At 42.7% G+C, this 16,622-nt stretch overlaps 1 protein-coding gene and 1 non-coding gene across 3 annotated transcripts in view; both read left to right on the top strand.

The window, feature by feature from the left end:
• AP1G1 (adaptor related protein complex 1 subunit gamma 1) overlaps positions 1-16,400 on the top strand; it is a 47,946-nt gene extending 31,546 nt beyond the window's left edge. For both annotated transcript variants that reach the window (XM_061365021.1, XM_061365020.1), the window contains exons 12-23: positions 4,291-4,431; positions 5,111-5,165; positions 6,006-6,128; positions 6,460-6,549; positions 7,031-7,158; positions 7,773-7,877; positions 10,002-10,143; positions 10,603-10,729; positions 11,172-11,267; positions 11,514-11,674; positions 12,710-12,808; positions 15,165-16,400. In XM_061365021.1, the coding sequence (XP_061221005.1) occupies positions 4,291-4,431; positions 5,111-5,165; positions 6,006-6,128; positions 6,460-6,549; positions 7,031-7,158; positions 7,773-7,877; positions 10,002-10,143; positions 10,603-10,729; positions 11,172-11,267; positions 11,514-11,674; positions 12,710-12,808; positions 15,165-15,266 (1,369 nt within the window). In that variant the 3' untranslated portion in view covers positions 15,267-16,400. The remainder of the gene's footprint in view (positions 1-4,290; positions 4,432-5,110; positions 5,166-6,005; positions 6,129-6,459; positions 6,550-7,030; positions 7,159-7,772; positions 7,878-10,001; positions 10,144-10,602; positions 10,730-11,171; positions 11,268-11,513; positions 11,675-12,709; positions 12,809-15,164) is intronic.
• On the top strand, positions 2,028-2,114 carry LOC133218535 (small nucleolar RNA SNORD71). Its single transcript, XR_009727188.1, has one exon. It is a non-coding gene; the product is annotated as a small nucleolar RNA SNORD71 (small nucleolar RNA).
• Positions 16,401-16,622: the final 222 nt, after the last annotated feature.

Genomic DNA, 16,622 nt, shown 5'->3' with positions numbered 1-16,622 from the left:
AGTATGTTGCTGCTGCTCTGGGCAGTGGGAGAGCTTGCAGCCTGACTTCAAACTAGAGGAAAATGTTTTTTCTGCTACTCAGTTTAAACTTGTCTTTTTCTCCTTAGTCATGTTCCTTTTACTTATAATAGTAACTTTCTCCTGTTTCTGTCAGATGCTCATAGATAGTCTTGATTGTTTCGATCTCACTTCTTCCCAGCCTATATGGAATGCTGTTCATCTAAATTGAGTTTTTCAGCTGTCAATTGCTTGCTCTTTCTGTCAGAACCCTCTTCCTCATAGTTATCCTTTCTGTAAATAGATGGTCTGAAATCAGTGCAGTATATGACATGTCAGTCATGGCGGACAGTTGCATCCCTGTTGCAGTGTGTGGAATCTGTCTGCGGCAGGCCAAAATTCCATTCAGTTGTAGAATCATAGAATAGTTAGGGTTGGAAATGACCTTAAGGTCATCTAGTTCCAATCCCTCTGCCATGAGCAGGGACACCTCCCACTAAACCATGTCACCCAAGGCTTTGTCCAGCCTGGCCTTGAACACCGCCAGGGATGGAGCATTCACAACTTCCTTGGGCAGCCCATTCCAGCGCATCACCACCCTAACAGGAAAGAACTTCTTCCTTTTATCCAATCTAAACTTCCCCTGTTTAAGTTTGAGCCTGTTAGCCCTTGTCCTGTCACTGAAGTCCTGAATGAAGAGTTCCTCCCCAGCATCCTTATAAGCCCCCTTCATGTGCTGGAAGGCTGCTGTGAGATCTCCACGCAGCCTTCTCTTCTCCAGGCTGAACAGGCCCAACTTTCTCAGCTGATCTTCATACAGGAGGTGCTCCAGTCCCCTGACCATCCTTGTGGCCCTCCTCTGGACTTGTTTCAATAGTTCCATGTCCTTTTTATGTTGAGGACACCAGAACTGCACACAATACTGCAGGTGAGGTCTCGGGAGAGCAGAGTAGAGTGGCAGGATGACCTCCTTCTACCTGCTGGTCACGCTCCTTTTGATGCAGCCCAGGATACGGTTGCTTTCTGGGCTGTGAGCACACACTGAAGCCAGCTCATGTTCATTTTCTCATCGACCAGCACCCCCAAGTCCTTTTCCACAGGGCTGCTCTGAATCTCTTCTCTGCCCAGCCTGTAGCTGTGTCTGGGATTGCCCCAACCCAGGTGTAGGACCTTGCACTTGGCATGGTTAAACTTCATGCGGTTGGCATCAGCCCACCTCACAAGCGTGTCAAGGTCCCTCTGGATGGCATTCCTTCCCTCCAGCGTATCAACCGAACACACAGCTTGGTGTCATCGCAAACTTGCTGAGGGCGCACTCAATCCCACTGTCCATGTCAGCGATGAAGACGTTAAACAAGACCGGTCCCAACACCGATCCCTGAGGGACACCACTCGTTACTGGTCTCCAGCTGGACATTGAGCCATTGACCACAACTCTTTGTGTGCAGCCCTCCAGCCAATTCTTTATCCCCCAAGTGGTCCATTCATCAAATTGCTGTCTCTCCAATTTAGAGACAAGGGTGTCGTGTGGGACAGTGTTGAACGCTCTTCACAAGTCCAGGTAGATGATGTCAACTGCTCTACCCCTGTCCATCAGTTCCATAGCCCCACCATAGAAGGCTATCATCACATCATTAATATACTTTCAAAATTGCTCAACCTATTTTTTTTCCCTCTTGTGAACTGATAGGCCGTAGATACTCATTCTAATAGGTATTTTTCAAGTACATGCCTGCCTTTTATTCAGATCTAGATTGTTAACAGAACTGCTCGGTCTAGTATGTTCAGAATAGGAAAGAAAATGAATCTGTCTCACTTCTGAAAACTTGGTTTTAACTGCTGTGTAATGGGTTGCAATCAAAACACAAACACTAACTTGTATCTTGCATGCTGGGCAAGTCAGGATGCTGTTGCTGTTGAGTGCCAGAGCCAGCATAAGGCAAGGCTGTGGTAGAAGGCAACAAAAGCATTTTGTTGGTGCCTGCTAGGAAAGTATTGATGTGCTACAAATGACAGAGCTTCATGTTTTAAGTGCTGTTGAAGGATGAAGCCTTTGAGTGATCCGTCAGCAGAGCATGATGTCACCATCCTGACACTCATGCTGCTGACAGTGCAATATCTTCCTTAAAGCAACATATTGACTGGATATCAGAGTCCCCAGATACCAGATTTCAACTGCTGTGATTTGAGGAAAAGAGGTAATACCTGGTTTGGTTTATCTGAAATATCGTCTATTCCCATCATCTTTTAACCACTTCAGCGGATCTTTGGTCCATGTTGTGTAAATCAGAATAGCTTTGCCATTAGGTTCAAGTCTTCTTGTCTGTCTGCTTATTATGGTTGAACTACATTATTAGGAACTTTCTGACATGAATGAGCCATGTAATATGACTGAAGGTAAGCCACATGTATTGAGATAAATGTGTGGTATTAAGATTACAGTGTACCTCTGTGCATCTGCAGTATTGATATATCTGCTGTAATGTGACTGAAAAATCAAGCCATGTTAAAATTCTAACCCAGTAGGTCTAGGTGTAAGGAGTTGGGAATGAATTGGAGGGTTTGAAACAATTCTAATAATGGTATAGGTCTTCAAGGAGGCACAGATCCAGATGATAAAAGGTAATAATTTAGTTAAGTATTTCTACTCTAATTCTGAACACTTCTGTGTTTTCTAGGTCCCTGGAGATCAGTTAGGTAAAAAGCAAAATAACACATTGACAGATGGGGCTTTGAGCAGCCTGCTCTAGTGGAACTTGACCTTGCGTGTGGGAGGTGGGTGGTGGAACTGTGAGCTTTAAGGTCCCTTAGAACCCAAACCATTATATGATTGCAGTAATAACAAGGTTGATATTGAGAACCCAAACCATTATATGATTGCAGTAATAACAAGGTTGATATTGAGAAGCAGTACTGTCCAGTGTTTCTGAGTTCTTGAGAACAAATAGCTTGTGCCCAGTACTGTTGGATTGGGTAACGTGCCTGGTTTAAGTTGTTGATGTTTCATGATCTCTGGGAAAATACTAAGGCATCAGAAAAGATAACTGTTGATGTGTGGTAAATTGGCAAGCTTGGCACTGTAGCAAGAAGGAATCATTGGGACTGATCCTAGGGTTGCTGCCAGTAAATACATGAAAGGATGACAGCAGAACTCACACATCTCAACATTATGACTTTAGTGAGAATTGCTGGAGTCAAACACACGTTGAAGTCTGAGCTATTTGGAGAAAGTATGTATTACAAAATAGACTTTAGGCCTTTTGGCATAATTTTGGATGTAACTTGTTGAAAACAAGCAGTGCAAACAAAACAGTTCAGCAACTATCCAGGTGATTTCAAAAGATAACTGAAATGGGGAAGGAAGTTTTTGATGTGCTGTGAGGATCTTTCTAGCCTTCTGGTAAGCTGTCTGAGTGGCAGGCAGAGAACAAAGCTCCTGACAGTATGAAGAGGACACAACTTGGAGGTTTGGGTTCTGGATTATGCCAAATGCTCAATTTTTAACAGTTAGGGTTTTTTAGTGAAGCTATTTTCATGTATTTTAACATAACTCATTGCCAACATTGTACAGAAATCAAATCACATTTGAAGATAGGAGCCTTAATTCAAAAAAAGTCAGAAGAATGGAAGAGTTGTGCTAGAAGCTGCAGAAGCTTCAAGTAGAAGGGCTAAGGACTAGTCTTTGGAGTTGTGATGAGTACAAGGAGTAGCAAAGAGCCAGTACTCTGTCTAGTTGGGGTGTCAGGTTGGGGGTGGGTTCTCAGAAGAGCACCAGGGTAATTTTGAGTTCTAGAAGTCTTACGTAGTCTATCTGACAGAATATTTTAAGTCTGTACTGTATTTGAATCTCTACTATATGGAGATTGACTCTTCTGGATCCCTGAAGTTGGAGGAAGTGTGTTGTAACATGGATTACCTACTGAAGTTGTGTGTCAGAGGTGACCACTATCCGATTACAGATACTTGGGAAGTTAGACCTTAAAGTTGATGGATTCTGGTGGCTGAAAGATATTTCTAGCCCTTAGGACGTGTGGATAGGTATTTTTAGAGCACCGCACAATGCCACTTTCTCTTAGGTTTTTTGGGGGGTAGTATTTATTGTCTGCTCATGAACAGGAAGCCACAGGTATATTTAATGTGGAATGCAGTTCTCACAGGATTAATAAATATTTCTCTCCTAATGAAAAGGTAAGTGCATTTGAGTAGCTGGACCTGTGGTTTGGTGGTTTTGGTGGTGGTGGTTTTGTTTACTTCACTGGGTGAACATACGTTGTTTTCTGTCTCTTGCCCTAGGCGTGCAATGGAACTCAGTTTTGCGCTTGTTAATGGGAACAATGTCCGTGGAATGATGAAGGAGTTGCTGTATTTCCTAGATTCCTGTGAACCAGAGTTCAAGGCAGATTGTGCATCTGGAATTTTTCTTGCAGCTGAAAAGTATGAGATAAATTTGCTTGCTATTATTCTTTTGTACATTCTCAGTATTTTGAGCTTTTTGTGTTGCTCCTTCCCTTCCTTATCCCCCAGGAGAGAATATGTTGATCACATCTCCATTTGCTGATCTCTGTGTGGTGGTGTCAGTTTAACTCACTCTGAGGAACAGCACCCACTAGTATGGTGCACATGGATAGCTCGTATATCACTAAACCAGTTTAGTGTACTGACTGCTGCTACACATTGGAATACATGTTGTGCTGTCATCCAGGCCTTGCCCCTGTCCACACACACAGCTTCTCTGGTTAGTTGTACAACTCAGATGAGTTGAGCCATTACTGTTGAGCCATTGTAACCGGCAGCACCTGACTTTGCAGTACTACATGTGCAAGGTACAGCTGTGCTATATTATACAGCCTTGTATATTCATGCATCTTTCCGATGTCGGCATTAACACAAAAAAGTCAAAGGATATGAAATATGTTCTGTTTTGTGAGGGGGTTTTTGTGTGTGTGTGTGTGTGTGTGTGTGTGTGTGTGTGTGTGTGTTTTGAATGTTTCCCCCCTCAGGAAAGAGTGGGCCGGGAAATAACTGAATGGGGGAGGTTCTGAAGATGATGGGTTTCTTGCTGGTGTTGAAAGCTAGCAGTTACTGCTCTAACTTGCTTTCTTAATCTTGTCAGATATGCTCCTTCCAAACGCTGGCACATAGACACAATTATGAGAGTCTTAACAACGGTAAGTGAAGCTGCCTCTCCTGTGTGTGACTACGTACCAAATTTTATTTCTGTAGGAAGTTACTCAGCATCAAGTTGGAGATGGCTATAAAGGCTGGCAGGTGACAGATGCTGCCACACAGAGGAAGTATGCTTAGATGGTAGTGACTCAGGGCAGCGAGTCAGAAACATGTAAACTTGGTAAGTATGACTGGTTTTATAGAAGAAATGCATAATTTCAAAACCACACAAGAATACAGGGTGTAGCAGTTTTTCTACTAAAGTACCTTCTAAATCAGGATAACTCTTGTGCTGTCTGTGGTTCCAGTATACAGTGTTTTCAGGGGAAAGTGAACACAGCCTTAAGTAACTCGCAGAGAGAAAGGGGTGAAGCAATATCTCAGAATTATTCCTATCCTGTAACCAAAGAGTGAGATGCAGGCAAGATTCAAGATCCTATGCTTGTTTGGCAGAGTCTTGCTTTGAGCAAGTGGTTGAATAAGCTGCATTCTGCCCCCAGGGTGTCTTAGACTTAAAGTCTTCCATGTAACAGAGGAGTTTTCTGTGTTGCTTTTTGTTTCTTCTGTAGCACAGGATTTTTATGTCCCCACTCTGCCTCCAGCCAATTTCAGGTTATATATAGTATGGATTTCTCTGGTTATAGTTGAGTTCACTGGGAAAACGTATTGTTCTGTACATCTATCCATCTGAGCTGAGCCTACTGAAAATTAACCATAAGTGCTTGGGGATGAGTAGGTTGATTTTTATTTCCATGCATCAAGTGACTTTGTGAAGGTTATCAGGAGATGCTGGGGGTTACTGAGAAGTTGGATAGTGAACCTAACAGCAGCTGTTCTTGCAGGCAGGAAGTTATGTTCGTGATGATGCTGTTCCCAATCTGATTCAGCTAATAACTAATAGTGTGGAGATGCATGCCTACACTGTGCAGAGACTCTACAAAGCCATCCTTGGTGATTACTCCCAGGTAATACCCAAACTTGAATAGCTTCATCTTCCTTGTTGTACTGCAATAAGCATGTTTACTAAGCATCGCAAGGTAAGTCAACATCACACTGTGTAGCTCCAAAGGACACACTTCAGGGCAGGCATGTCTTTTCTCTAAGTTCATGTATATTCTTTTTGTTTGATCTAATTCTCTTACTAAATTCTCGATCAAATCATATATTCCTGATTTTTGTGCAGAGAGCATCCTTGGCTGGAAGGTGGGCTAAGCTTGCTCTGGGAAATGGGGATAGCTTAATTTGTCATACAGGTATCCATTTATCTCAGGTATCTGTTTTTTCTTCTTCAAATAGCAACCGCTGGTGCAAGTGGCCTCTTGGTGCATAGGAGAGTATGGAGATCTTCTGGTGTCTGGTCAGTGTGAAGAGGAGGAACCAATACAGGTATGGCTTGTACCTGGCTGAGGCTGGAGCTGCTTGCTGCTGGCTATTCAAGGGGAATGACTGCGGCAGTTACTTAGCACTGGTGTCCATGATGGTGATGGACCATGGGAGAAATCTCCTTCCCATGCCACAGGAGTGGGCTGCCTAAACACAGCATGGAGCGCAGCTACAACTGGCAGAGCGGTGTGATCTCAGTGCTAGCCTAGCTTGCAGGGGAGCTGTAGGGTCTTAGCTGAGTATTTTGGTGATAAACCTGCTGTTCAGTGCATGTTACAGGAACTGTATTTTAAAACTTATCTCCTAAGATCTCCACATAGATGCATGTGTCTTGTACACTCTGAACACGATGCTGCAGGCTCACCAAGTTGCAGGGGAGGTACAACATGGCCATTAAGCAAAAGACATGTTTTTACAGTATGCCCTGCAAGGCTTGCTGCAAGGCTTCTCTCTCCCTCAGCCTAACCTTTCTGTACCTTTTCAGGTAACAGAGGATGAAGTTCTTGATATTTTAGAAAGCGTTCTGATATCTAATATGTCTGCATCTGTTACACGAGGCTATGCTCTCACTGCCATCATGAAGCTTTCCACAAGGTTCAGCTGTACTGTCAAGTGAGTTCTCATTGTTGTACTGCACAGGCCTGTGTTCCAAATATGCTGGCATCCGTTGTCTTCAGTGGAAGTATTCCTTAAGCATGCTTTGCTTCCATGGTTTACAAGAATCATCTTATTATTTGTTGGGTTTTACAGGCCTCTTTGCTTGCAGGGTGGAAGACTTCCGCTGATATATCCTGTTTTCTCTGTGGATGTCCTCTGCTGTGTGGGGACTTAATAATCCCTGTTGCTGTTGCTTGAAAACCTCTTTATGGGGAAGAAAAGTCCTTACTTTCAGTGGACTGTCCTTTCCAGTTCCTTTTTTGGGTGATGGAGAGGAAAATGGCATTATTTCCTACTTATGGTTTGTTGGTGTGGGTAGTTGAGCTTTCTGATGCTATACCTTGTGATGTTATATTAATCACCTGCTAATGCTGTTGTGAAGGAGCAGTTGAAAAATGGGTGTTGCGTAGATACCCCAGGAAAACAGCAGACACTACTGTTTTAAAGTACTTAGGCAGTACACCTGTTAAGCAGAGGATGTCTTGTGAATGACACATGTTAATCCCTTGCTTATTTCTGCTAACTTGACGGTGTGATGTGTTCTTTTGTTTCCCCCTTGCCCCACACAGTCGCATTAAGAAGGTAGTTTCCATTTACGGCAGCAGCATCGATGTGGAGCTACAGCAGAGGGCAGTGGAATATAATGCACTTTTCAAGAAATATGATCACATGAGGTAAGTGCTGATGAGTTTGAAAAGGATCATAATCTACTTTGATATCCTATGTACCACACTTTGTGGTTTGAGAGCTTTGGTGATTTTAGTAGGTTTCTAGAGGAACTAAAATCCCTCTATAGATGGATTAGTGAACAGAGTTAGTGAATATTTTAAAAACTTAACATACCTTGGGAGATTATAACTTACGACTTTTGGCAGAGACCTTCTCTGCTGAAACATTGCTTTGCTTTGAGCTTGAACTTGACTAATTTTTACTTGCAAACGTTGAATCTTAAATTTGCTAGCTGAATAAGTGTCTGCAAGTAGCTTTTACCGTGCTAGCATTACCACAGTCGTTAGGTTTTAAAATGACTTAGAGATCCGTTGACCTGTCCTCCTAAACTATGCTCTGAATTTGAGGTAATTCTTCCAACTGTTAATATATTTCAGTTTTTCAGAAATCTTAAATTTACAGTATCTTCTTGTAATATCTGCTTAAAATCTCAGATTTGCATGCAGAGGCATAGTATTTCACCACACCACTCAGCATCTCTATTTTAAAATTTGTGAGCAATTTAATCTCCTTACACCTTATCATTGAGAGGTGCCCCATTCACCACTGCTTTTCTCAAGTGATTCTTTCTTTATGAGAAAGTTAAAACCATGTTTTATTTCAGTAACTAAAGCCGTAATTCTTTGCAGAATAGTCATTAATCTGCTATGTGCAGTACTTAATTGTCAGTATGTAGGAGCACCACAGATTCTTCTGTTCAGTAAGGATCATAAGATTGGAGGAGATATTCTGGGGAATTAACTACATCCACCCTAAAAAACTTTCCATAAGATTCCATTGGGTAAAGGAGCATTCATTTTAGAGTCTAGATGAAAGGACAGAGAGAAAATGGGATGCCACTTGACTAAATACTGCCTGCATTTGTCAGTGGCTCCAAGTCTTGTTTCAAAGACTCTTCACAGTCCCTTTATTCCATAGGTACTATCCTAGTCACTGTGTGTGGAACACAGAATTCTTGTAATTTCCATTTTTCTCTCCTGTGGAATCCATGCAGCAACTCAAAATTGTTCTTGGAGATGTGATGTTTATGAGCATGGGCATGTGAGCTCATACTTAGGGCTTCATATAAAGCCATATGAATGAGCTGAGAAAGATCTAGCATGAACGCTTTTGATCTGAGTTGGCTATTGCAGACAGCAGTATCTAGTGATCAGCGGGCTTTTGATCACATGCAGTGTATCCTATTCATAGTTTTGGGGTATGGTGCACCTCAGAAAACTCTGTAACTTGATTTAATTTACAAGTGAACACCTGTGTTTTCTGCCAGTATATTCTGGTGTTCATTACAGTATAAAGGTCAATGTTTAATAGTTTCTGCTTATTAAGATTTTGCCCATGGTCAAAAATATGGCCCACTGTTGGGTTTATTGGCACTGGAATTCTTTTCACCCCACAAGACTGTGGCTTACCCCTATTACATGCAGCGCTTTGCAGCTTGATCTGCAAGGGTAATGGCCTTTCTTGTATTATATAGACTAGTTCTATCAATACAGGTTGCTTTAGTTTTTTATTTGATGTCAGGATTCTGGATCCCATGCCTCCTCTTCAGTCTCTGTATCATTTCAGGAAGGTACTCTCTAGAGCTGAACTTAATCTAATCTCTTTGGGAACTTAATTTGGCTAAATGACAGCATGGTGATTTCCTTATCCAGCTTTGTCACCTGTTCTAAGGGGTTAACCCTTCGACAAAGAGAAGTCAAATAAGCTGATTCTGACTCAACTTCTTACGGAACAGAGCAGTTGTATCCCATGCCTGCAATTAGTCCACTGTTGCTCAATTATTTAATCTTCCTCTTGGGTTTGTTATCCTAACACCACAGTGGAAAGTGTGTCAAGTACAAGGGGAAGACAAGGGGCAGGATGGTTCGTTTCTTTTTCATCTGTCGTCTAATGTATTTGCACTGGCACAGAATGCCATGATTGCTTCTTACCACCTCAAGCTGTCACAGAGGCCTACAGCTCCCCTGCTAGAAAGCAGGTTGCCCTGTGGTTATAATTTCCTGAATGACTGAGTATTTGGATTGGGATCCAGGAAGATGGCACAGTGTAACTATGTCAGCTTCTTTCAGGCCAGCCCTGCTTGAGAGAATGCCAGTAATGGAGAAAATCACCACAAATGGCCCTACTGAGATTGTACAGACCAATGGAGAGACAGAGCCAGCGGTACTGGAAACCAAACCTCCACCCTCTGGATTGCAGCCTGCTAGCCAGGTAATGGAAACTCATCTTGGATAAGTTTCCACTGCCTGTCAGACCACACTATACTAGCCATTGCCAACAGTAAACTGAGACAGTCTCCCTCCCCCTCTCTGCCACTTTGCTGTGCTGGCCTGGTGATGGCTGCATCATCTCAACTCTGATGGCTCTAGTGTCAAGAACAGGTGTGTGAAGGAGGTTGCTGTGGGGAGGGCAAGAGCAGGGTGAGGTAAAGACATAGATCTCCCAAGCTGTCTTAGTGAAGGACTGAGTCTGTATACACCATCTCCATGGTCCCAAGAGCATGGGAGCTAGATCTCTTATGGGGCATGGGAGTGTAGACAGACTAGAACCTCTCTGACTGGCCAGCAGCTCTGTTGGTCTTCAATCTGAGAGCAAGTAGAATCCATTACATTTGCAAGCGAAAGCAGCAGGAAGTTGAATACGTAACAATTACATCCACTCTTTCATTAGGCAAATGATTTATTGGACTTGTTGGGGGGAAGCGATATAACACCCGTAATCCCCACTGCACCTACAAGCAAGCCAGCTTCTGCTGGTGGGGAGCTCCTTGACCTCCTGGGAGACCTCAACCTGACAGGTAAGCAGCCTGTACCTCTTAAAAATCTGTTCTCAATCCTGGGGTGGGATGAGCTGGCTTGTTCTTCACTTTCTAGCAAGTGTTAGATGTCACACTTACTTTTACCGAGGTCCATAGTAGCATACAGGTGGGAGTCAGGGAATGAAGTCACAGCATGATTAGCTGGTGAGATTTGAGCATTTTCATGCTCCTGCTTGGGAATGCTGTGAGCCTTTCCAGGAAGGATTTGGGAGATGTGAGGAGTGAATTCCATCTGAATGCCTTTTAGCTCAAGAGGAGCCAGTCCTTGTTAGTGAAAGCAGAGAAGGTGAGGATGTTAGCACAGATGATTTGTAGAGCTTCATGGAAAGGAATATGGTATGCAATAGTCAGTCCTCAGAGAAGGAGTAATTACACTGCATTTCATGACAGCTAAGTAATAATCCTTCAATGTTTCTTGTAGGTTCTCCAGTATCTGCCCCTGCACCCCAGATAGCCCAGCCTCCATTCCTACTTGATGGGCTTCCGTCACAGCCTCTCTTCAATGATATTTCTGCAGGTCAGGGACATGTCAATCCTTAGCCTAAGGTGCCACAGCAGCCAACTAGAGCAATAAACAAGGGGTGGTAAACTAAGGGGGGGGTTTGGAAGTAAAGTGCGGCAGAGACATTGGAGTGGGAGAAGGGGGTGCATTTAATCTTCAGAAGAGTTCATGTCTGGGGTAAAGTAAGTACATTCTATGATACTGGGAATTATCTCCAGATTCTGGAGATTGATGGAGTCCATGCTGTTTTGTTTTCTACAGGAATCCCCTCAATTACTGCATACAACAAGAATGGGCTGAAGATTGACTTCACCTTTGAGAGGTCAAACACCAACCCTAGTGTCACCGTAATCACGATACAGGCCTCCAACAGCACAGAACTGGATATGACAGATTTTGTTTTCCAAGCTGCAGTACCAAAGGTAGAGCCACTTAGGGTGACTACAGGGATAGGTTTAGGGCCAGCTGCAAATACTTCCTGATCAGTGCTTTCATGTGGACAGAAACTTACAAGGTAACAAGAATAGAAGCTGTTAATTAGGTTCTCTTAGGGCTCAATTTGGTCATGTCTTTCCAGTCTGAAAGTAAATGTTATATATGCAGTAAAACACAGATTCCTACCAGATTGGACTACTTTTGCTTGGACAAAATCTTGTTTTAAAATCACCACTTTCTAGGAAAGTTGATAAACCATGTTCAGAGAAATGATAAGTCAAAATAAAAGTGAAGGCACTAATCTCTTTATTCTTAGCTTCTAAGAAATATACCATGGTCTTTGAAGCTCAAGAATACTTGGAAAAAAAATCATTTGAAGCCCTTAAATGCTTATGAAAGTTTAAATGAGTCTCTGCATAGCTGATCAGTTATGGTCCTCCTTTTAAGCAGTGAATTGTCTTCCCTTGCAGTTAGCTGCAGCACAATGTATGGGACACAGATATTGACTAGTTCGTAGTAAAGCAAACAATTTAAGCAGGGTGTGATTAGAATGTTCTTCAAGTTTGGGAAAAGGCATTCACTTTTGGGGGATTCACTTCTAAGAGTTAGTAATGCTTTGATTTGGGTTGGTTTCATACCTAAATGAAACTGGGGCCAAATGAATGGGGGCCATTAAAATACAGATAGAAGGAATTAAGGAAAGAATGGGTCCCCTGGAGTTGCAGGTGTGCTGAGCAGTCTTGACTGTTCCAGTGTGTGACACTGGAAACAATGCATCATTGCTGATTTTTGTACGCTACAGTAAGCCCTCACCCCCTATTATTTTTGCCACCTGGTTCTTAGTTATGTAGAAGGCAGGTGGGCCAATGAAGGTTTTGTTGTTTACAGATAGGGAATTAGAAGAACTGATTATTCAGAGCTGGGAACTGAACTCTTAATTTTCCTTGCTTTCAGTCTGCAAACAAATCAGTTTATGTCCTTGATTAAGCATGAAATTTTTTTCTCTTTACCCTTTCTTGAAGACATTCCAGCTGCAGCTCTTGTCTCCCAGCAGCAGTGTCATCCCTGCATTTAACTCGGGGACCATCACACAGGTCATTAAAGTCCTGAATCCACAAAAGGTGAGTTATACCAAGAGCAGTAATTAAAGATACTGTCTTGGAATTGTGTATTTAGTGGCAGTCAGTCAGGGATGCATCTCTGAGAGGTGAAGAGTGGTGATAGTGAATGATGTGTTTTAGTGGCAGTCATTTTGGCTAGGATTAGGAAAATGTTAATGAAAAAGACAAGAGGTGCTGTGCACAGGTTTTGCCTTCTATTGGGTTATACTGCTAAAACAGATTCACAGCTTTCCTAGCTTCTTGAATTCATAGATGTCTTTTGCATTGGAATGATTGTTAAACAAGTTTTTAGATGGCCTTTCTAGAGGAGCTCAACCTGGTGTTTGTATGAGTTGTAAAAGTGATGTCTGAAAGGCAAGTGTCTTGCATTGAATATTCATTCTTGCATCGAGTATTCATTCTTGCATTGAATATTCATTCTTGCTGTCTGCAGTGGCATTACTTGAAACATTTATTCCACAAAAATAGCTTGATACATAATTTTAACAAAATATTCTCTCTCTCCAGTGGTGTTACTTATTTTTTATTAGTGTATTTTTAAACAGCAGATGGAAAGAATATTTAGGTGTGATTTAATCATAATTCTGTTTGGTTTACAGACTTCATAGACAAGCTTGAAGACGGGGATACAACAGACTTGAGGGCAGGGTGGGGGTTGACCACGTGTCCTCCTTAAGAGGCTTTGCAAGTATTCACATAGCAGCAGAAAGAAAAATAAAATTGGGATCACTTCTTTCTTGGTTGTGGGAGACCCTTAAGATTTTCAGTATCTTTAAGAAATTAAAACATAAGTTTTTCACAGGTTAACAGTAAGATACTACTGTAGATGCTAAGTGTTGCTGCTAGGCTGATGTGCAAATCAGAAAAATTCTCAAATCTCAGCCTAAGATTTTACTGAAATGGCTGTTTTCTAGTGCATATTTTTTGTGGTTTCCATGCATCTCCCCTTATCTCTGTGTAGGGTGCTCCCCTTTGTCTAAAGGCACAAGACTATTCTCTTTGTCTTTTGTATATCTGTTAAGAATTTGTCTGTGGTGCTGTGGAGCACCTTTCGAAGATCACTTTCAAAGTTATTTTGTGAACTTGGGAGGGTTTAAGAGTTTTCCCATAGGGTAACAGGAGCTGCAGTATATCCAGTTTGGGTGGGACCCACAAGGTAAAACACCCACAGATATCCAGATACGGGGTACTTTCTTATTGGAACACCAGACCTTTTATGAATGCTTCAGAGTACAGAGGTGCAAAATAGTATTTTTCTATCCTTTTCTCTTCCCCACTGTTTGCTCACTTTTCCACTTCGGGCACACATGATTCTCTTACTGTCCTTTTGATTGCTACTGCCTGAAAGTACAGCTTTGCAAGAGCCCTCTGCATGAGATGGTGTATTTACCTGGAATACTCTGAGGCAACTTTGGAATGTTGCCTTGCTACTTAGGAGGTAGCTGTCAGTATTGTAAAAACAAATAAGTCTGTTCACCTGGACATGGACTGTCATTATGCTGGATCAAAACTGGCCAGTTTTGACAAAATAATACTAAACATAGCAAAAAACGGCCACTGGTCATACTGATCTGGCAGTGATAAGGTATAGCTTCTTTATCGAGGCTGCTTGGAGCCGTCATTGTTGTCCTTTCCTCTCTCTGCTGTCCCTTTTTTGTATTTCCCTGTAGGTATGGGGGAAAAGGCCAGAAATGGTCAACTTTGTTGCTTAAAGCAAAACCTGGGAAACAGGTTTTTTGAGAGTGAGGAGGATGGGGAGTTTGGCTGGAGTATGCTGTGCTTTAGCTATTATTAAGGGCCACCTGAATGACAGCCAAATGATAATATAAAACAACTTCTGAGCTATTCCATCAGAGGAAATATTCCTAGAGACTGTTTCCAGTCTTTCTTAGGCTATTTCCTTCACACTGTTAGAGAGCAATACTTGAAATTCCCAGACAACTGTTTTGAATGAACAACTAGTATGGGAACTGACACCTCTCCCTGCATGCCCCAGTGCAGAGCAGCAGGGTTTGAATATGCCTCCTGATTTCTTCCATTGTTAACTGGGATTTTAAGGCATCTATTTTTGTACTTAAGGACTTCGGAGCTTGAGAGAACAGGGCCAGTGCACAGAGAGATATGGACAGGAGCTGTGCTGTAGCTTTTATGAGAGTTCGTACCTGATCTGACAGCTATAGAGACCGATCAGTGCAGTGTCATAGATTACCCCGCACATTATTCTGGCAAGCCCTTGTGGTGAGGAAGGGTCTGTGTCTTGTATTCGTGGGGTGAGGGAGGGGATCTGGGTGTGGCGGATTCACTGACCTTTAATGAAGACCTGAATTTGTTTGGGATTTTTCTTTTTCTCTTGTAGCAACAACTACGTATGCGGATCAAGTTGACGTATAATCACAAGGGCTCAGCGATGCAGGATCTAGCAGAAGTCAACAACTTCCCCCCTCAGTCTTGGCAGTGAGGCTCTGGCACCATTCTTACTCTCACCCCACCCAATAAAAGAACTCTGGGAAGAAGGTTATGATCCTTGGCAATCCCCCAAACTGCACCATGGGCATGGGGAACAGATGAGACCTGCTGATGAGGAGGAATTTTCCTGAAGTGATTGCTGACTTTGAAGCATATCTGTTAAGACTAATCTCTCCTCCGCTGATGAGGCTGGCGGCTTGTGGAGGCTACTGTGCACTCCCTCACACATGCATTCACAGCCAGAAGCAACATTCCCTTCTCTCCTTCCCCATCTCTGCCCCCTGCAAAGAAACACAGCCTTGTTGGAAAAGAAGTCTGGAATTTCTAGCAGGGAAACTTTCTTCTCTCCGCAGCAAGTGAACAGCTGCCCTTTCTTTCTGCTGTGTCTTTCCTCTGGGGTGGGCAAGGCGTATTGTCCTTCATTACTAGCTGGATTCCTTCAGGCATTTTCATCTGGGGCTCAGATTTTGGGCACTTGGGGAATGTCAGGCTGCCCTGACTCTTTCTTTTTGTATTCCCTATGTCTGAAGGGGCTGGAGACTGCTTATGGCCTATTCAGTGCATTACTGTATACACCCACCTCTTAGTTACGTGATACATACCAAGAGCAAGTTAGGCCTTGGGAGTTCATCCGCAGACCTGGAACAGTGCAGGAAAATAGGTGCTGGTGAGAGTTGATAAAGTTGCTTTGGTGCTGTACTTGGAAATGAAGACCTTACACCTGAATTTTCTTCTTTACATCAATGGCTACTGCCATGCAGATTCACAGACAAGTGTTCCCAAAAACCGTGGTGATGTCTGAGATGTAGAGATCCAAGGAGCAGCTGGTTTTCTACCACAGACGGTTTCAAAGCCTTTTTAACCCATTAGTTGTGGTTTATGGGTAGAAGAGACATACTTGGTTTTGTAGATCAGTCTTTGAGCAAGGGCTCTGTTCCTGCTCGGAGACTCATCAAAGACTATGCTGCAGAGTTGCTCTTCCCAGTTATTCCAGACCTTCTCCCCAATTTAATTTCCAGAGCCTATTGTAGACCCCTTGGATTCCATTTGAGTTACTTCTGACTGGGATATTTGTGTTGTATCTGTAATATTGGCACTGAAATAAAGACCATGCAGTTTAAAGAGACCTTTTCCCACTTTGTTACTGAATTGATCCCTGTAGTTTGCTCCTTGCTCCCCTTTCAGAGAAATGTGCTAGTTCAGGTTCAGGCTGAAAGTCACTAAACTGTTTTTTTTAATGGAAGCCAGTTTGAGTATTTGGATCAAAAGATGTGAGGTCCACTGCTTTTCTAAGCTTACAGAAAGCGGAGTTCAGTTGTGCTTCCTAGGGTGAACTGTTGTTGAGGTA

The sequence above is a fragment of the Neopsephotus bourkii genome, unplaced genomic scaffold (genome assembly GCF_033783945.1).
Source record: "Neopsephotus bourkii isolate Nb327-2 ecotype Australia unplaced genomic scaffold, CSIRO-AGI_Nbou_v1 NB_1266, whole genome shotgun sequence".
NCBI lineage: Eukaryota > Metazoa > Chordata > Aves > Psittaciformes > Psittacidae > Neopsephotus > Neopsephotus bourkii.
This window is presented reverse-complemented; position numbering and strand designations above follow the sequence as displayed.